The 18,199-nt window shown below is 34.5% G+C and overlaps 1 protein-coding gene across 3 annotated transcripts; it reads left to right on the forward strand.

The window, feature by feature from the left end:
* The first annotated feature begins 4,680 nt into the window (after positions 1-4,680).
* Positions 4,681-14,198, forward strand: LOC107630839 (protein MICRORCHIDIA 7). Of its 3 annotated transcripts, none has more exons than XR_015907275.1 (20): positions 4,681-5,407; positions 7,568-7,642; positions 7,789-7,823; positions 7,905-7,983; positions 8,404-8,496; positions 8,581-8,665; positions 9,804-9,879; positions 10,084-10,212; positions 10,416-10,514; positions 10,627-10,728; positions 10,962-11,123; positions 11,204-11,299; positions 12,138-12,189; positions 12,271-12,382; positions 12,481-12,554; positions 12,696-13,057; positions 13,146-13,240; positions 13,361-13,448; positions 13,693-13,802; positions 13,890-14,198. XR_015907275.1 is itself a non-coding variant. In XM_088508458.1 (20 exons), exons 1-20 carry the CDS (start codon positions 4,951-4,953, stop codon positions 13,959-13,961), a joined length of 2,466 nt encoding a protein of 821 aa, XP_088364584.1. In that variant the 5' UTR covers positions 4,681-4,950; the 3' UTR covers positions 13,962-14,198. The 3 variants fall into 3 exon arrangements, 2 of the variants coding, with proteins under 2 accessions (XP_088364584.1, XP_088364585.1); XM_088508458.1 differs by having other exon boundaries at positions 13,680-13,802; XM_088508459.1 differs by having other exon boundaries at positions 13,152-13,240; positions 13,680-13,802.
* The last annotated feature ends 4,001 nt before the right edge of the window (positions 14,199-18,199 follow it).

The raw sequence follows: 18,199 nt of genomic DNA on the forward strand, positions 1-18,199 counted from the left end.
CGGTCAGCATTCTTCAACGGGTTAAGTATCTCTGTTGATGCAGTCCACCATGTCCAAAAGTCGTTAGAACTCTGAGGGGGAAGACAGTCATGAAGATAACTCTGAGACCATACGTCTTTAATTCTAGAGCAATCGATCAAACAATGAGTGACTGTTTCCGTTGCTTCATGACAGCAGGGGCATATTGGTGATATAGATGGGATGCGGTGATGAATCTGAGCAAGCACCAGAAGTCGGCCATGGAGAGCTTTCCAGATAAATAGCTTAATTTTGTGAGGCAAGTTCAACTTCCATAGATCAATCCACGGCTTTTTCTGCTGCATATAATTAGGGCAAAGCTCCAGAGGCGGATGGTAAAATAAATAGCCAATTTTGTAACCTGAAGCTGTATCATATTGCTTGGATTTGTTCAAATCCCATTGCAATTTGTCCCTACCTTGTTGAATTTTAATTGACAAAATCCTGTTTGCAACGTCTTGGGGAAATAATTCTTGAATGAGATTCTGATTCCAATTCCTATCTTCAGTAATTAGATCTTTAACTCTTGGAACCAACTCAGAAATAGCCTGTCTATTTGGCATGTCAGAAATCAATAAAGGATACGGAGGAGGCAGCCAAGGATCCTCAAAGGTTCGGATATTCTCACCAGTACCCACAGCCCAATTAAGTCCTTTTTCAACAATCTTTCGGCCTTCCAGTATGCTCCTCCATCCCCAAGAAGGTAAGACTCCAATTTCTGCCGTTATAGCATTGCCATTGCTAAAGTATTTACCTCTTAGTATTTTAGATAATAAGGAAGTAGGCTGTGTTACAAGTCGCCAAAACTGTTTGCCTAAAAGCGCCAGATTTTGGATTCTGAGATCTTTAAATCCAAGGCCTCCTTCTTTTCGTGGGCGAGTCATAGTGTCCCGGCTAATCCAAGCCATCTGCCTTTCAGAACCTTTTTGTCTCCACCAGAACTGAGAAAGTAAAGAGTGAATTTTCGAAATTAAACCATCAGGCAACTTGAAGCAAGACAGTGTATAAATAGGAATAGCTTCTCCCACTGCCTTAAGCAATATGTGTCTACCACCTGACGAAAGAAGATTGCGCTTCCACCCTTGGATTCTTTTCTGAATCTTTTCTTTGATCATACTAAAAGAAGCCTTTTTCGATTTAGAGACTGTAGAAGGCAAACCAAGGTATTTATCCTGAGCCCCAATATGATTAATATTCGTTGAGTTAGCCAGTAGTGTACGAGTGGTGGAGGGAGTGTTGTGGCTAAAGAATACAGCAGATTTATTAAGATTTACCCTCTGACCACTGATGCTTTCATAAGAATTCAATAAATGCAGGATATTTGAACATGCTTCAGGATTAGCCTTACAGAATAAGATGGAATCATCAGCAAATAGGAGGTGGTTGACCTTGGGACATCGCCTATGTATCTGAAGACCCTGAATTAGTCTGTTTTGTTCTGCCTTGTGTAGCAAGAAGGAGAGACCTTCTGCACAGAAAAGAAAAAGATAGGGGGATAGAGGATCTCCTTGTCGAATACCTTTATTTGGTTTGAAGAAACCATAAGGTTGTCCTTCCACAATAACAAAATAAGAAACAGTTGTCACTAATTCTCGAATCCACATGATCCACCGGGAGTCAAAACCAAACTTCTCTAATATAAACCAAAGAAAGTGCCATTCCACCCTATCATATGCCTTACTCATATCTAGTTTTAGCGCCATTTCATTTTCGAGACCCCTTTTTTTGTTCTTCAAGTAATGCATACACTCGTGAGCAATTAGGATATTATCAGAGATTAATCTGCCTTTAATAAAAGCACTTTGCGTAGGGCTAATTAGTCTATTCATCATACCCTGAAGCCTATGTACAAATACTTTGGAGATAATCTTGTAAAAGACTGAAGATAGGCTTATTGGTCTTACCTGAGTCATATCTTTAGCATCAGAAATCTTGGGAATAAGATAGATCTGAGTGTGGTTAAAACCCTTCAAGATTCTGCCCCCAGAAAAGAAGCTCTTAACTGCTCGAAACACATCACCACTAAGTATGTTCCAGAAGCTTTGAAAAAATTTTGCTGTCATACCATCATCTCCTGGAGCACTTTGAGGATGAATGCTAAATGTTGCGCGTTTCACTTCCTCCATAGTCACTGGTCTTTGAAGCCTACGGTTCATGTGAGCTGTAACCTTAGGTTCAAAATCAGTAAACAGAGGTTCAGGGTTCTCATGACAAGTGGAGGAAAAGATGTCCTTGAAATAAGATTCAGCCACAGAAGCAATACCAGCATTTGAAGTAGCCACTTCACCATCACTGCCAGTTAGTTGCCAAATTCTATTCCTTCGGGTTCGATTTTTAAATTTCTGATGGAAGAAAGCTGTATTCTGATCACCAAATTTGAGCCATTTGACTCTAGACTTATCTTTCCAATAAGATTCCTCATTTTGCAATGCTTTTTCAAGTTTGTCCTCTATTTTTGAAATGATGTCACCTCCATGAATTCCTGCTAAACGAAGTTCCTCTAATTCCGACTGTAGTAAATCAATCTCCACCTTCGAATTAGATCTGTGTTCTTGCTGCCATCTGACAATCTTATGCCGACAATGCTTTATTTTTTGAGCTAGGATATACATGGCTGAACTATCAATCTGTTCATGCCAAACCTCTCTAACAATCTGCCTTATTTCATCATTGGAACACCATCTTTCTTGGAATTTGAATCGGCGTTTAGATATCTCAGTTCTCGGATTAGAGTCTAAGAGAAGAGGGGCGTGATCCGAGCCTGATTCTGACAGTCTAAGAACCGTTGCATTGGGATAGAGTTGCTGCCAATCAACTCCTACCAGGAATCGGTCCAGTCTTTCCTGTATCAACTCATCACCCCTCCGTCTATTTGACCAAGTGAATGGTCTTCCGACCATACCAATATCAATCAGGGAATTATCATCAATAAAACTATTAAAGGTTTCAATAGAAGAAGGAGATTTAGCACCCCCACCTTCTTTCTCCAATTGATTAGAAATGGCATTAAAATCCTCCATTAACACAAACTTACCATCGAACTGTTGGGTGACTGAAGTTAATTCAGTAAATTGAGCTATTCTATGTTGATCATTTGAACTGAGATAAACACCTAGAACACCATAGGGATCATTAGAACCAGCTGTCAGAACTGATGCCGCAATGAAAAATCTACCATGCTGTAAAATCTGAACAGTGCAACCATCCCTCCATGCCATTGCCAAACCCCCTGATAATCCATCCGGATCCACAATAAACCATTTCTTGAAACCACAAGATCTTAGTTTTCCTTCAACTTGTCGAGATTGATTTTTTGTTTCACAGATAAAACCAACCTCGGGGGAGTAGGATTTGCAAATCCCTTTAAGATTGTGGATTGTCAGGGGTCTCCCCAAACCCTGACAATTCCACGAGAGCAGTTTCATATTTCTTTGGGTGCCACTTGAAGGCTGACACCCTCCACCGTTATAGCAATTATATGAGGGTTCTGAGTCTCTGATTTGTTGCCCATGGTGTAGAGAAAATCAGAATTGGTATTCAATGATTCCAAAGAGAATTAAGATATATGGAATGAGTGAATAAAAAAACGGAATGAATTAAAAGAGGAATGAATTAGGAGAGAAAACGAAAATTAGGGAGTTAAGTGGAAAAGAAACTAAGAAAAGAAAGTAGAAAAAGATGGAAAAGGGTTTGACAAAGAAAAGACAAAGAAATGTGTAACCATGGAGGCGGCGCAGTAAAACCCTAACAGAGCGTCGGGCGCTAGATGAGGAGTACATACTCCCACTTAAAAATTTGGAAAGATATGTGACTCGAACCCAAAATATCAAGGCTTTTAGGCCCCATTTGGGTTAACAACTTAATTAAATTACTTTTGAAGAAATAGTTTAAACAATAAATACTTATATTAAAAGTATCTTATAAATAAATTATTTTGTGTTTGATTTTTTAGTTCTAAAAGTACTTATTTTAAGAGAAAAGTGATAAAAAACTTTTTATTATGAGAGAAGTCAATTTTTTTTAACTTCTCCTTAAGCACAAAAATAGCTTTTTAAAAAGTTGTAATTTTGTTTTGAAAATTGTACCAGACATTAATACTACACCTTTTCATAAGTTAAAAGTTAAAAAAAAGTTACTTATGAACCTATTCAAATGGGCCCTTAATGTAATAGAAAGTATAGGGAGCCAATATATGTGTCGTACAATGCATATAATGGGAGTTAATTTCAAATTAAAATTAAAATATCGAATGTTTATTTAAAGTTGTTCACATATACTTATTTTAGAATAATAAAGGTGTATTTGTGTGATCAGTTTTAAGTATTTTAAATTAGATGTTCGATTCAGTAAGATATTAGATGTTTATTATCCCTGATACAATAATACTTGAATGATTAATGTTTATTTTTAACTTATATTAAACCAAATAAATAGTCTATTGTACAAATATTTCATTAACTTTACGGTGGAACGCGTCTATCTAAAAGTGGCACGAATACAATTTTTTTTAAAACTCCCATGACCTTTCAAAAACAAAACGCTGTTTTCCCTCCAGAGCAAACACAGTAGACTGTAGAGTCTTCCCGAACGATATAAATTCCATAATAATGAAAAATATATTAAAAAAATAAACAATAAAGTGAATTAACATATTAGAAAGTCGCGTTTTTCATTTTTCATTCTTCTGGACTCTTGACTTGCCCCTTTCTATTTCTATTTTCTATTTTACTTTCCCCCCTCTCCTCTGTTGTCTTCCTCTGACCCTTTTCATTCACGAAATTCTCTTCTCAGTTTGTAAACCTTCGCATTTCTTCAATCGTTCTTATTCTTTCTTTCTTTCTTTTCTTTTCTTCGAGCATATTCGTGCATAGGCGTTGTTGAATCTTGCTGAATATTGCATCGCCACTTTCTATTTTTCGCTTCTTTGGAGAGATGGATGCATGCGTCAAACAGGAACTCACCGGCGATGTTCCCAATGTGCCCCCAGGGAGGACCCGAACTGGTGCCGTTTCACCCATTCCTCCTGGCTCCGCAGTTATTCAACTCAGTAGCAGCAGCGATTCCGATTCGGAGCCGGATTTGGATGGTTTGGTCGCCGGGGTAGTAGAAAGCACCATTTCGCCCGGAGGAGGGAGTCCGACCAAGAGGCGCAAGATGAATGACGATGGAGAGGTTCTTCCCCTTGGATTTTTGAGCCCTCTCCCTCCGCCCTTATCGCCATCCCCTGCGGTGCTGTCGTTACCGGCGCCGCAGGGGGCTTCTTCTTCGGCGCATCTGAACGGGACCACGAGCACCAGCGTGGCGCCGACTACTAGGGGAAGCAGGCAGTTTTGGAAAGCCGGTGATTTCGACGGTGCTCCTTCCAGCAGCTTCGAATCATCTTCAACCGGTGCGTATAACGCATCTGTTTTTCTGTTAGGGTTTTATCGCTGCTTTCTAATTTCAAACCCTGGTTTTTTTATGGCCATGTGATATTAGATGATATTACTTTTTCTGATTTATATCATATTACAGTTACAATTTCTTTGTTTAGCAAAAGATGCCATTTTACCGGGCATAACATTACAATTTTGAGGTATAGATGAGACTGGAGATTTTGATGGAGGGAAACCTTAATGCTGAGATTTTTGTGATATAAACTTCTAGATTTCATGTTATGAGTTGACTTTGGGAGAGATGGGAGTTCATTTTATCTTGGTTAACAGATGCAATCTTCTTCCTTAAAATGTTTCTCCTCTGGATATGCCTTTCAATTCTTAAGATTGCATCAGTTCTGCAGTTATGAACTTGGAATGCAGAACGTCAAGTGTTTTACCTTCAGGATTCCTAATAGTTAAAAATAGCATTTATTACTCTTTGTTGTTAATTAATTTCCTTTGGAAATTTAAGATTTATATTTTTATTTTAATGCTCTCTATTTAAAGCCTTAAATCCTAAAACCTTCACCATGTTGTACTTTTAGCAAGGTGAAGTTATATTGTTGTATTAGAGTTAAGATAGTTTTCTTTGGGGATGGTGGGGGGTCCTTATGGCTTATGTGCATGTAAGCATGATAGAATTGACTGTAGTCCTCAGGCAAATCCGTTTAATAAGTTCAGTTATATAGTTGTGGTTTCTTTTTTGACTTAATCACCCAATTAAATGATTAGCTACTATTGCTATGAAACAATATTGAATCTTATTTGTGTATAAAAAGATACATTGTACTTTAGCTTGATTACCTTTTCTTAAAGATGAAAAAATAAAAAATAAAAAAAAAATGAAAAAGTTGAGTTGATTGAAAAGGAATGGATTAGCAGCATTGGACTAGAAAAGGAAGAGGAGGACTATGTTGGAGGTCTCCTATTCTTTGTTTGGGTGATTAATAAGAGAACATAATACAATTCCTTTATCTTGTTTAGATAAGTTACAATTTCTAGCTTCCCTCATACTAAATAAAATTTGGCTTTTTGAAGAAAATGAGTAGTAGATTCCTCTCGGTTCCAATTTATATTTACAGTCCAAAACAAGAAAAAATATTTTCTTTCCATCCTTACCTTTCCCCTCATCTTCTATTATCCATAGTGTGAGAATACAAGAGTCTCCATTAGTTTCATCTGTTAAATTGACAACTCCAATAGCTCTGTGGTAATTATGAAGGCCAAACCATCACATGGTGAAGCACACAACTGTACCAAACATTGTGTCCCAATTTTGGAAAGAAAAGTGTGATCTTACTTGAAGATGAGGTGAGGGAGAGAATGTTTAGGGGAGTAATGTTTCCTTTAAGGGAGGAAAAGGAGGCAAGCAAAGTCTAGCATTTGAAACTCATGCCTAGCAGTTCTCTACAAGACTGCTTCCTCTTGCAAATAAGCCAAGTTTACAGGTTGGACTACATTGGCTGTGCTTGCACCTATCAGATAATGAAGCTCAATATGAGCTTGAAATTGTTTGTGTTTTTGAACAAACAAGATGTACTGAGTTGAACTTTTGATTCATGTTTCCCGTAAGGTATACCTGTATTGTGGAGTTATTTGTTTCACTGTAGCAGCATTGCAGCAATCAGTTCTTTTGCAAAGCAGTAACTTTAATAACCTATTGTTTATTTGAACAAACAAGCTTTACTGAGTTGAACTTTTGGTCCATGCCTCCCATTAGGTATAACTATCATCGTTTTTGATTTATTTGTTTCACTATGGCAGCAATCAGTTCTTTTCCAAAGTAGGTATTTTATTAACCTATCCTCAACTCAGTCATTATGGGATCAGGTTTGATTTGATACCCTTGAATTTTGACAATAATTGACTAACATTAATTGCATGTCATAAGCCCATAACTCAATAAAGTATTTATTGTGAATATTCTGTTTGTTAATTATGCGCTGGATAAATCCGAAAACTGCTTTTAAAATTTTGTAGACTTTTTTTACTCATTTTTTAGCTGTTGTGTAGATTGTTTGAGCCTCGAAATTGAGGTTCGTTGGGTTAACCTCTTTGTTTTTCTTTAATATATTTTTTTATTTATTTTTGACAAAGAAATAATAACATGATATTTCTTAAAAAATGTGCAGTTGGAATGGACCACGTCAGAGTTCATCCGAAGTTTCTGCATTCTAATGCCACAAGTCATAAGTGGGCTCTAGGAGGTAAATTGTAGATGTCTGTTAATTTGTTTGAATGGTTAATCATTTTCATGGTACAAAAATGTATTCAGTGAATTCAGAATTTTTCCCTTTGGTTCTTGGATATTTATCACTACTAGGCATTCTTATATAAATATATTTTTATGCAGCTTTTGCTGAGCTTTTGGATAACTCGTTGGATGAGGTATGCCTCACTTGTTTTGAATAATGACGCACTTGTTGTGATTATTCCTTTTCCGGCCTACTTATTTGAATTTGACTTTAGGTTTGCAATGGCGCTACATATGTCAATGTAGATATGCTTGTAAATAAGAAAGATGGAACCAGGATGTTGCTGATTGAAGGTGTGCATCTCTTTATTGTATTTGAGTTGGAGTATGTTAGATGTAACTTTAAATACTGACTTTTGGTTGGTTAAGATAAAACAAAAATTAATTTTAGTCGTTCAGCAAGTGTTACAGTAATCTTTTATGTCAAAAGTACTTCTGCTAAAGTGAAAAGTAGTAGCACGGAAAAATTGCTGAACATGTGTTGGATATTATGCATCATTTTTATTCTGCCAAAAGTTCATTTGGGGTTTTTAAAGTAAGTAAAAGCCATTTGTAATGTGACAAATATGTGTTAAAAGCTTTTGCATCTATGATTTTAAGGATGTCTTATGAGTATTCCTAATAGAAGCATTGAAGCATTTTGATCTCTCCCTTCTTTCTTTTTTCTTTCTTTATTTGGAATCTCAAATGTTGGATTGCTAATTCTTTTTCCAGATAATGGTGGTGGAATGGATCCGGATAAAATGCGTCAATGCATGTCACTGGGGTATTCAGTGAAAAGCAAAATGGCAAATACAATTGGGCAATGTAAACATCATTTTGGGAAGAGTATAAATCTTATGACGATTTCATTTCAGACGGTATACTGATCCTTTGTTGTTCATGTGATAGATGGAAATGGCTTTAAAACAAGTACTATGAGGCTTGGGGCTGATGTGATAGTATTCTCTCGCTGCTCTGGCAAAGATGGGAAGAGGTTTGTTTGACGGTCTCATTGTTTTATTCAATAATTTTTTTTCCTAGTTAACACTTGAAGATCTATGTATGCATATTGATAAGAAAAACGATGACCTAGTTGTTTGATAGTTGTATTGTCCTCTAACATATCAAGATAATATCATTATTTTATGTTTTAGCTTTTGTTTGATTTGGGTTGCATGTTGTGGATGAGATCAAGCATTTAAATGATATCAGTTGAATGTTATGTTATCAAGAGATAATGTTTTTTGAGTTTAATTTTGATGCACTGACAGTATAGAGAGTTTTACACGGTCATCCAATCAGATTTATGCATTTAGATGCCTTTTTAACTTTTATATAGTGGGTTTGAAAATTAGTTAATTTTTGTTGATGTGGCAATACACAATTGGTTGTTTGTGTAAAATTCTTTTTCACTCCCTGTACATGAAAATTAGATTCATGTTTTATTTCATAAGCTAAGATTAGTAGATTACGGTAAGGTATACTTTTGTCTTTAACGTTTTCAAAATTCTTTAAAACTACTGCTAATGTTTAATTTGATTCAATTTTACTGTCAACATTTGAAACAAGTTCTAATTCTACACCTATGTTAAATTTTTGGATGGTCAACAGTTAGTACCTAATTTTTGGGATGACGTGACTAAGGGTAAAATTCAAAAATAAAAAGAAAAAAAAGATTGACTAACAGTTTACTTCAAAAAATTATTGATAGGAGTAAATTTGAAACTTATTTTGTAGATGAGACTAAAATTGAATCAAATTAAACAACGAGGGTAATTTTGAAGAATTTCAAAAGCTTAAAGGATAAAAAGCATATTTATCATTTGCATATTGGTGGAAGAAATTTCTGTAATTTTGAGAAGCATGCTCTGGGTGCCTTGGTTTATCACTCAGTTAGTAGTACTTGTAGTTGTCAGTTTCAGTTCTTTTTTTCCTGGATTATGATGATTTATTTTTGCTGGGATGAGCAGACCATGTATATTAGGCTTCCTGGACTGTATCACTAAGTCAGTTACACTAGTAGTAGTTGAATTTGTCTTCCTTCTACGTCTACTGCTATTATACATACAAGTTACATCATTAGTTACAAGTCATGCTCTATTTCTAACTGGGTGATCTATCTTTGTTACTAGTGCTACACAAAGCATAGGCTTGCTGTCTTACACATTTTTGAGGAGTACTGGGAAGGAAGACATTGTAGTACCCATGGTAATTTCTTTTGTTTACTGTTTTTATCTTAATTTTATCAAGTCTTAATTAATAGATTACAAGAGACCTTACCCTTGCTGCTTCTAAAGTTCTGAGGGATTGTTGATTGTTAGTGGTTTTGGTTTCGAGTTCTTTGACTACTTCGTCGTTGTCTTTTGTTTCTTTTTCCCCCTTCTGAATGTTGTTATACCTACTTATTGAAAGTTGGACTATGAAAGACGAGGACGGGAATGGAATAAGATGTTACGGACTTCTATTGAAGATTGGAATAAAAATGTTGAAACAATTGTGCATTGGTCACCGTTTTCAAGTGAAACAGATCTTCTTCGTCAGGTAATGACATTCTCTCTCGTGTGTGTGTGTGTGTGTGTGTGTGAGATAGAGACAGGAAAAAGGGGAAAAAAAAAAGAGGGGGAAAGGAGGGGGGGGGGGGGGGGGGGCTCATCTTATCCTTTCATCTCATCATTTACTGGGGCATCTTGCCTAGTTTTATGAGTATGTGGATTAAATTTTTGCCGTTACTGTTACACTTGTAGTTCAATCTGATGAAGGATCACGGCACACGTGTAATTATATACAATCTTTGGGAGGATGACCAAGGAGAGCTGGAGCTTGATTTTGATGCAGATCCACATGTATGTCTGATAATCAATATTTTGTTGCCCCCATACAGCAAAAAAGAGTAGTGATCCACTTTATTCTGGAACATATTTCGTACAATTTTGACATGCTTATGGTTTGTCTCAGGATATTCAAATCAGAGGCGTAAACAGAGAGGAGAAAAACATACAGATGGCTAAAGAGTATCCCAACTCAAGACACTTCTTAACTTATAGGCACTCTCTAAGGGTAAGTTGTTCGTATTTGTTTTAGAAACACAGCATATTGCAATCATGGTTTGCTAGCAATGTTTATTATTTGAAACTTTTGAAAGTTGACACTTGAGGCCTTAAAAAGAGAAAATTGATTAGACGTTGATTAAATGAAGAAGTGTTCATTTAGCGTTCAATATAGATGTCTACATATCTAAAGTTTGTGTGTTTGTTTAAGTATGTTTCTCATTATTTTTTTTGTCTATTTAGAGTTATGCCTCAATTTTATATTTGAGGCTTCCTCCAGGCTTCCGAATTATTCTTCGTGGGAAAGATATTGTGCATCACAATATAGTGAATGACATGATGTTGTCTCAGGAGGTGACATACAGGCCACAAGCTGGGATTGATGGGATCCCGAAGGATTCAAATGTAAAATCTCCATAAAATGTTTAAGGCTTAATCTTCCTTGCTTGTGGATCAGTGCAATTAAAATTTAGATCTTGTAACAGATGATTGCTATTGTTACTATTGGATTTGTCAAGGACGCAGTTCATCATATTGATGTTTCAGGGTTCAACGTCTATCATAAGAATCGACTCATTAAGGTAGGGTTTGTCATGGTAAACACATCTTTTTCATCTTTTCTGAGGTGGCTATGAATGTAATGTTGCATGCAAAGCTAGTACTCCCTTCCCCTTCTCTCCTTATTATTCTTTTGCTGCTTCAATTATTCTATGTCCACTTGATTTTGCAATGACAACAGTAAATAACCATTTTGACCCATGAAAGATCATGATTTTGGCAAAATGAATCCCAAAAAATTTAAATAACAAAATGACTCCCAAAGATATGTTCTGTTTGTCAAATTAAACCTGACATTTAGTCAATTTTACTTATATATTTATATACGTTTGGTTTATTTTGTCAAATAGAGCATATCTTTGGGGAGTCATTTTGTTGTTTGTATTTTTTGAGGTCCATTTTGTGAAGATTGTAATCTTTCAGGATGCGAAATGGCTATTTACTCGGGTAACAAAATATACTTTCCAGTTGAAGTTTGCTTATGTTGAATTTAATTCACATTTGTTTGTTTTAAATTAATGTCAAACTTTTATGTGTAGTTAAAAAATTAGTGATTGCCAAGAAGCAATGTCGTTAGTGACTGGTATTGGCATTTTATTACTAGAGAATCATCAGACTTGTGTACTGTTTGTTGTCAACGTTAATTGATTTGTAGTATTTTTTGGGTTCATTCTGAACTGGGAAAAACATGTCCTAGCTATAAAGTGTAAATTTGGACCAGATGAATTTGCATGTCTGTTTGCAATTGCAAAGCAAATTTATATCTTCTGATACCTTGTTTTGTTCAATCATCTAGAACTTTAACTTGGGAAGATATGGTCATTAGAAATTATTCTTATAGCCGTTTTTCATGGTTGTCAGCCATTCTGGAGGCTGTGGAATCCTGCAGGAAGTGGTGGTCGTGGGGTCATAGGTAGGATTTTTATCCCTTTCTTAAGCTCCTTTTAGTAACTTGACTATTCTCATTCATGATAAGATTCACTTCTATTTACAGGTGTTTTAGAAGCCAACTTTGTTGAACCTGCTCATGATAAACAAGGCTTTGAGAGGACTTTAGTTTTATCTAGATTGGAAGCGAAATTGGTACAGATGCAGAAAAGTTACTGGTGATTCTTGATGTTCCATTGGTTCTTTCATGATAATATAGCTTGCTTGAAGCATGAGTTGTTTTTGTTTTACTGAATTTATTTTCTACTTTATTTAGGGCCACTAACTGCCATAAAATTGGTTATGTTTCCAATCGAACTAGAAAACAAAACAACAGTTCAGTTGACAGAGGTATGACTTCATCCCTTGCTTTATTTTAGTTTCATTCACAATCATAATTATAGTTGGCAATTGTTCATTGTGGGTAACATTCATTCTGTTTTTTGGTTTGAATAGCCTAGTGATATTTTATGAATGAATCCTGTTTTGTAGAGGCATCACCTGATTTTGTCCCAGAAGCTTCAAAAAGGAAGTATTCTGCCACAAATGGCAAGGGAACTCCATTGACATCAGACCAACCACATTCACAATTAAATCAGAAACGGAGCCGAAAAGAATCAGAAAAATATAGTGCCTACAAGAGCTCGACGTCAAGGATGCCAAGCTCATCTGGACAATCGTCATCTGCTGAGGATGAGAGTGATGAAATTACTGTTGTACCCAAGAAACAAGCAAAAGGGAGCAGTCAGAGGACATCTCTAGCTGAAAAATCATTTGAAAAAGAAAATGGAAGTTTTCCGGACATCCCATCTAGTGGAAGAGGCTTGCGGTCAGCACGAGTATCCAGGCTAAAGGTTCTCCATTTGATTCATTCTCTTGATTTTTTTCCTTCCTGGTTTATATTTATTTCAAGAATGGATCCTCAGGGGTTGAACTTCGCAGGTACAGGATGTAAATGATGGTGAACATCCAGTATCAGATTCCGGTGCACTTACTCTGGAAAAGTTGCGAGAAGAGAATCGTGAGTTGAAGAAAAGGTACATTGTAATTTTAGGCGTCTAACTTCCTTCTTTTCATAGCATGTTGCCATGTTGTGGTTTCTATGTTGGACTTTATTAACTCGTTATTCTCCTATCTGTTCACTTTCCGGATTAAAGATTAGAGAAGAAGGAGGAAGAAATATTGGGAGAAGTATTGGAGGCACTGCAGTACGAGAAAGAGAGGTGTAAAGCTCTGGAAACTCAGGTTTGGATTCTGATTTTTCTTTATTGATTTATGTTTGTAATTCTGTCTGAAATCAAGCTTGTTGGATTCTGACCACCTTTGTTGTTGTTGTTATTATTATTATTATTATTATTATTACTGACTTTTTCTTAAGATGCACATGGATTTTCCGTTTCTGAAGCTGTTGGACATATTTGAGAGGTGCCCTTTTAAAATCTTGATTGCGTGTTTCATACAATATCTTGTTATCAGCTTCGTGATGCAGGAAAAAAGATTGAAGACTTGAATAAGGAGCAAGAAAATCTAATCGACGTGTTCTCAGAAGAGAGGGATCGACGGGATGCTGAAGAAAAAAGTTTGAGAAAGAAGCTGCAGGTTCCACTGTCTTTCTCTGTTCAATCCAGACTTTGTTGAATTCTGGTATTTTTGGATGAGGCTTACAAGATTTGTGTTATGTTGTAGGATGCATCAAACACAATACAGGAGCTGCTTGACAAGGTAAGGCTCCTGGAAAAGAAGTCGTCTGCTAGATAGATGAAGACGGGCCTGCGTTTCTTGTGATGGCATTTTTGTGAGGATTGGATTTCCATTGGGTGGATTCGCCTTAGCCTTCCTTGAGATAGGATATACAGTACTGATATTTTCCCCCCAATTATTTTGTATATTTTATCTCGGATGAGATTAATTTTGACTATAAGTGGGCCGGTTGGCACCGGTGTGAATTACATAATCCTTTTTTATTTTGGGTTAAATGGGACAAAATCTTAAGCCACTGAGTAAGATGATGATCACACTAACAAACGGGGCAATGCATTCCTGAGAGTCATACTAAAAGAACAGCTTGGATTCAGAAACTAAGTGGCAAAAACACTCAACAAATTCGCAATATTATAGCATAATTCGAGAAAAAAAAATATTAAAAAGGACCTGCTTTAGAACATAAAAGTGAGATGAGGGGACCACATGTTCCGGCCAGGAAGGCGGCAAGGATTTGAGGGGCTGGAAAATTATTCACACGTGCGTGTATCACGTATTACTTTGCATATTCACGTATTTTTTTCTTTTTATTGTTATTATTTCTACGTTTTTTCTCCTTCTCTTTCTCTCAGTGTTATTGCAGCATTTTTTTTCCTTTGATTTTTTTTTTATTCTTATTAAAGGTTGATTTATTTTTTTATTTTTATTAAAATAGTAAAACAAAAAAAAAATTATGAGAAGGTGAAATAAGATGAAAAAAAGAGGAAGAAAAATTTTGAATTGTATAAAATAACAGCACTTGGATTTATTAACTGTGATATATAAAACTTTCTTAATCAATTATAAATCATCATAAATTTTTTTAATTTGTGGTCTATTAAAGATTTTTTGTGTCATTCATCAAAGATTCTTGTGTCATTTTTGCTGAATTGATTGAGTGGCATTGAACTTATATATAAGAAGTTTAGCCATTCTTATATTATTTTTAACTAATTGATGTATTTTTTGAATCCAAAACATATTTGAATTTATTTTATTAGTTGAGTAGTTAAGATTTTGGATTTGTGATTCTTTAAAAATTTTTTATTTATTCATAAAAAATTCCTGTCATTTTTAACTAAATAATGTATTTTTGTATCATACTGCTTGTGGTATTGAATTTATATTGAATTTATTTTGTTGGTTGAGTGAGTTTTTGTGTCATTTTTGTGTCACATTTGAATTTATTTTTAATATATTTTTTAAATCCAAAATGTATTTGAATATATTTTGTTGGTTGAGTGAGTTAACGTTCTAGACTTGTGATCCTTTGAATATTTCTTGTGCATTCACTAAAAATTTCTATATTATTTACAACTAAATAATGTGTTGAACTAAAAATTATTTCCACATAAATGAGTTGCAAATTTAAAAATTTTGATAAAAAAGCGGATAAGTGAAAAAATCTTCAAAGATAATTTCATTTCCAGAGATAATTTTTATTTTAGTTCTATTTTTAGTTTTCACAAAAATTTAAGTTGCAGGTTTAAAAATTTTGATAAAAAAAAGAGGATAAATGAAAAGATCTTCGATAGTAATAATAATAACGATAATGTTGATGATGGAAAAGAAGAAAAAAACGGGAAGAAAAAAATTCAAATGGGAAAAAAAATGAAGAGGAGAAAAAATAAAGAAAAAGAGAAAAAGAGCAAAGAAAAAAGAAGGCGCACTATGATGCACGGATACGGGACACGACACGACACAGAAGACGCGGACACACGAATTTTAAAATCTTACAAGATACGGGAATATGACATACATATAAAATATAAAATAAAATTTTAACTATTTTTAATGTCTTCTTTTATTTATATAAAGTATTTAAAATATTTTTTTAATAAATAATAATATATTATTTTTAAACTCATTTCAAAAATACATATTAAAAATAAGACTGGATATGTTGATATGTGATGATATTTAAGTATGTCTAAGTGTGTTCAAAGAATAATTTTTTATTTTTTATTAAGACACGTTTAGATACAACAAACATACTTATTGGACGAATATTGATGAGTGTTGTGTCTAAAATTGCACAACAACTCAATAAGATGTCCGTATTTTATAGATGCCTATCTATCATGACTTGATTGAATTTGGTTACGAAAAAAATTTTACCGCTTAGCCACAAGGATGATACCTCTAGTTAGAAGATTAATAGACATGAAGAGAAATTGACAGCTAATTTTCTCCCACACGTATCGCGAAGGAAACATGGCAGCGGATCATTTAGCAGAAAATACTCAAATAGCATTGGCTGCATATATGGTTTTTATTTCGTGAATAGGTCTTAAGACCTTTGGAATATCATAGTTAATGATGCTAGAGTAGTTATAGTACCCCAAGAGTGCCCCATCTCGTTCAGTTAATGTTTCTTTTTGGACATTGGCCCTGTTTTTTTAACCAAAAATTATTATATAATATGGAAATAGATCTTGCAAATGATGAATCACTTTTTAATATAATTTGAAATTTATTAATTGGATTAAATTAGAAGTATACAACAACATTCGTTTGACCATTTCATATTTTTAACCATTCAATCAATAGTTTTTCATTCATCTAGTCCACTTTTTTTTAGAGAATGTTCTATCAATCTTCTCCACAGTAAATTTATATTTATGATCACTTTTTATCTTTTAACAATCCATTTCACACAATATAAATAAACCAATAATAGTATGATAAAATTTATTCTTAAATTTTAAAAGGAATTTTTTTGTTGCATATAAAACTTAATGTATTTCATCATTTTAATTAATTTACTTGAATCTTTCTATTATTCTGTATATTAAATAATGTAAGATAAGATTGATTTATATTGATATGATAAATCATAACAGAAATAAAACATATCCTATCATTTAATCATGTATTATATGACTGTTTAGATGATAATGTCAAGCTATTTCATTATTATTATTAATATTGTTGTAAATTTATGTTTTACCATTAGAAGAGAAAAAAAATCTTTCTTCTTAAAAATAAAAAGATCTCGTAGATCATCAAATTTACCACTTACAAATTTGAGATATTCTCGACATCTAAATAATTTTAGCATTCAAGTCATCTAAGTGATTTAGGTCACGCGCTTTTTTCTTCTTCTTCTTCTAAATTCACGCATGTGTTCTTCTTCTCCTTTTTTCTTTTTCACTTTCGTTACCGTCGTCACCAACACCTCCTCCTCTTTTTTCTTCTTTTTCTCATTGGAATTTCTTCTCCTCCTTTCTTTTCATCCTTCTCCATCATCATCATCATCATCATTGTCATCTTCTTCTAATACGTATCGTCGTTATCGTTATCTGTTCATTCTGAATATAATTTTCATTCATTCTGGATTTAAATAAGGTCCACTTAGTCTGTGCTTGTTTTGAAACAAGTTTATATTCTGAATTCACTTTTTGGTTCATTCTGAATATAATTTCAGTTTATTTCTGAGCAAATTAAGGTACATTTGGTTTTGTTGTTATGCACAATTCAAAATTCTTCCTTCTCACCATTACCAGGGAGAGAAGGAGGAAAAGAAAAAAAATACAGCAACATCAACAGCAATAAAAGAATGACGATAAGGAGAAAATATGTGAAGAAGAAACACGAAGGAGGAGGAGGAGGAGGAGGAGGAGGAGAAAGAGAAAGAGGAAAAGGAAGAGAAAGAGGAAAGCGAAGAAGAAAGAAGAGGAGGTGGAGGAGGAAGAGGAACACGAAGAAGAAAGAGGAGGAAGGGGAGGAGGAGGAATGCGAAGAAGAAGGAAGAGGAGGAGGAGGAGGAAGAAGACGCTCCTACGTGTAATCATGCTCTTTTAATGAGAGTGGTTTTATTAGTGTTAAACTTGGATGACAATAATGTTTGGATGTGTAGCATATCTCTTAAAATTTTTATATTGTGAAATAAATGATAGAGTGATTATGTATTAACTTTACAATATTAACTATATCTTTTATAATCTTAAACAAAATATTATGTTGTTAATGTAAGACCTAGAATTTTTTAAAAATCTTATTATGAGCTAATTTTAATTTACTTATTTATTAAAGATTTTAATTTCACAAATTATTTTTATTAAAGTTGTTCCAAGGGTTACCTGAAACGTTGAGTCGGGCCTGAACGTGAGGTCCAGGTCCCTTCGAGTGGTAGCGTCCGACTTGTTATTGTTGTGGTGCTTTCTGTCCGAGTTCCTTGTGAGGAGGTAGGTGGTGGTACCTGTAAGAGACTCCGATGCTTAAGTTAGCATGGGCTTTAGGTAGGTTTTTAGTAG

The sequence above is a fragment of the Arachis ipaensis genome, chromosome B3 (genome assembly GCF_059453495.1).
Source record: "Arachis ipaensis isolate K30076 ecotype BB chromosome B3, ASM5945349v1, whole genome shotgun sequence".
In the NCBI taxonomy this organism is placed as follows: domain Eukaryota; kingdom Viridiplantae; phylum Streptophyta; class Magnoliopsida; order Fabales; family Fabaceae; genus Arachis; species Arachis ipaensis.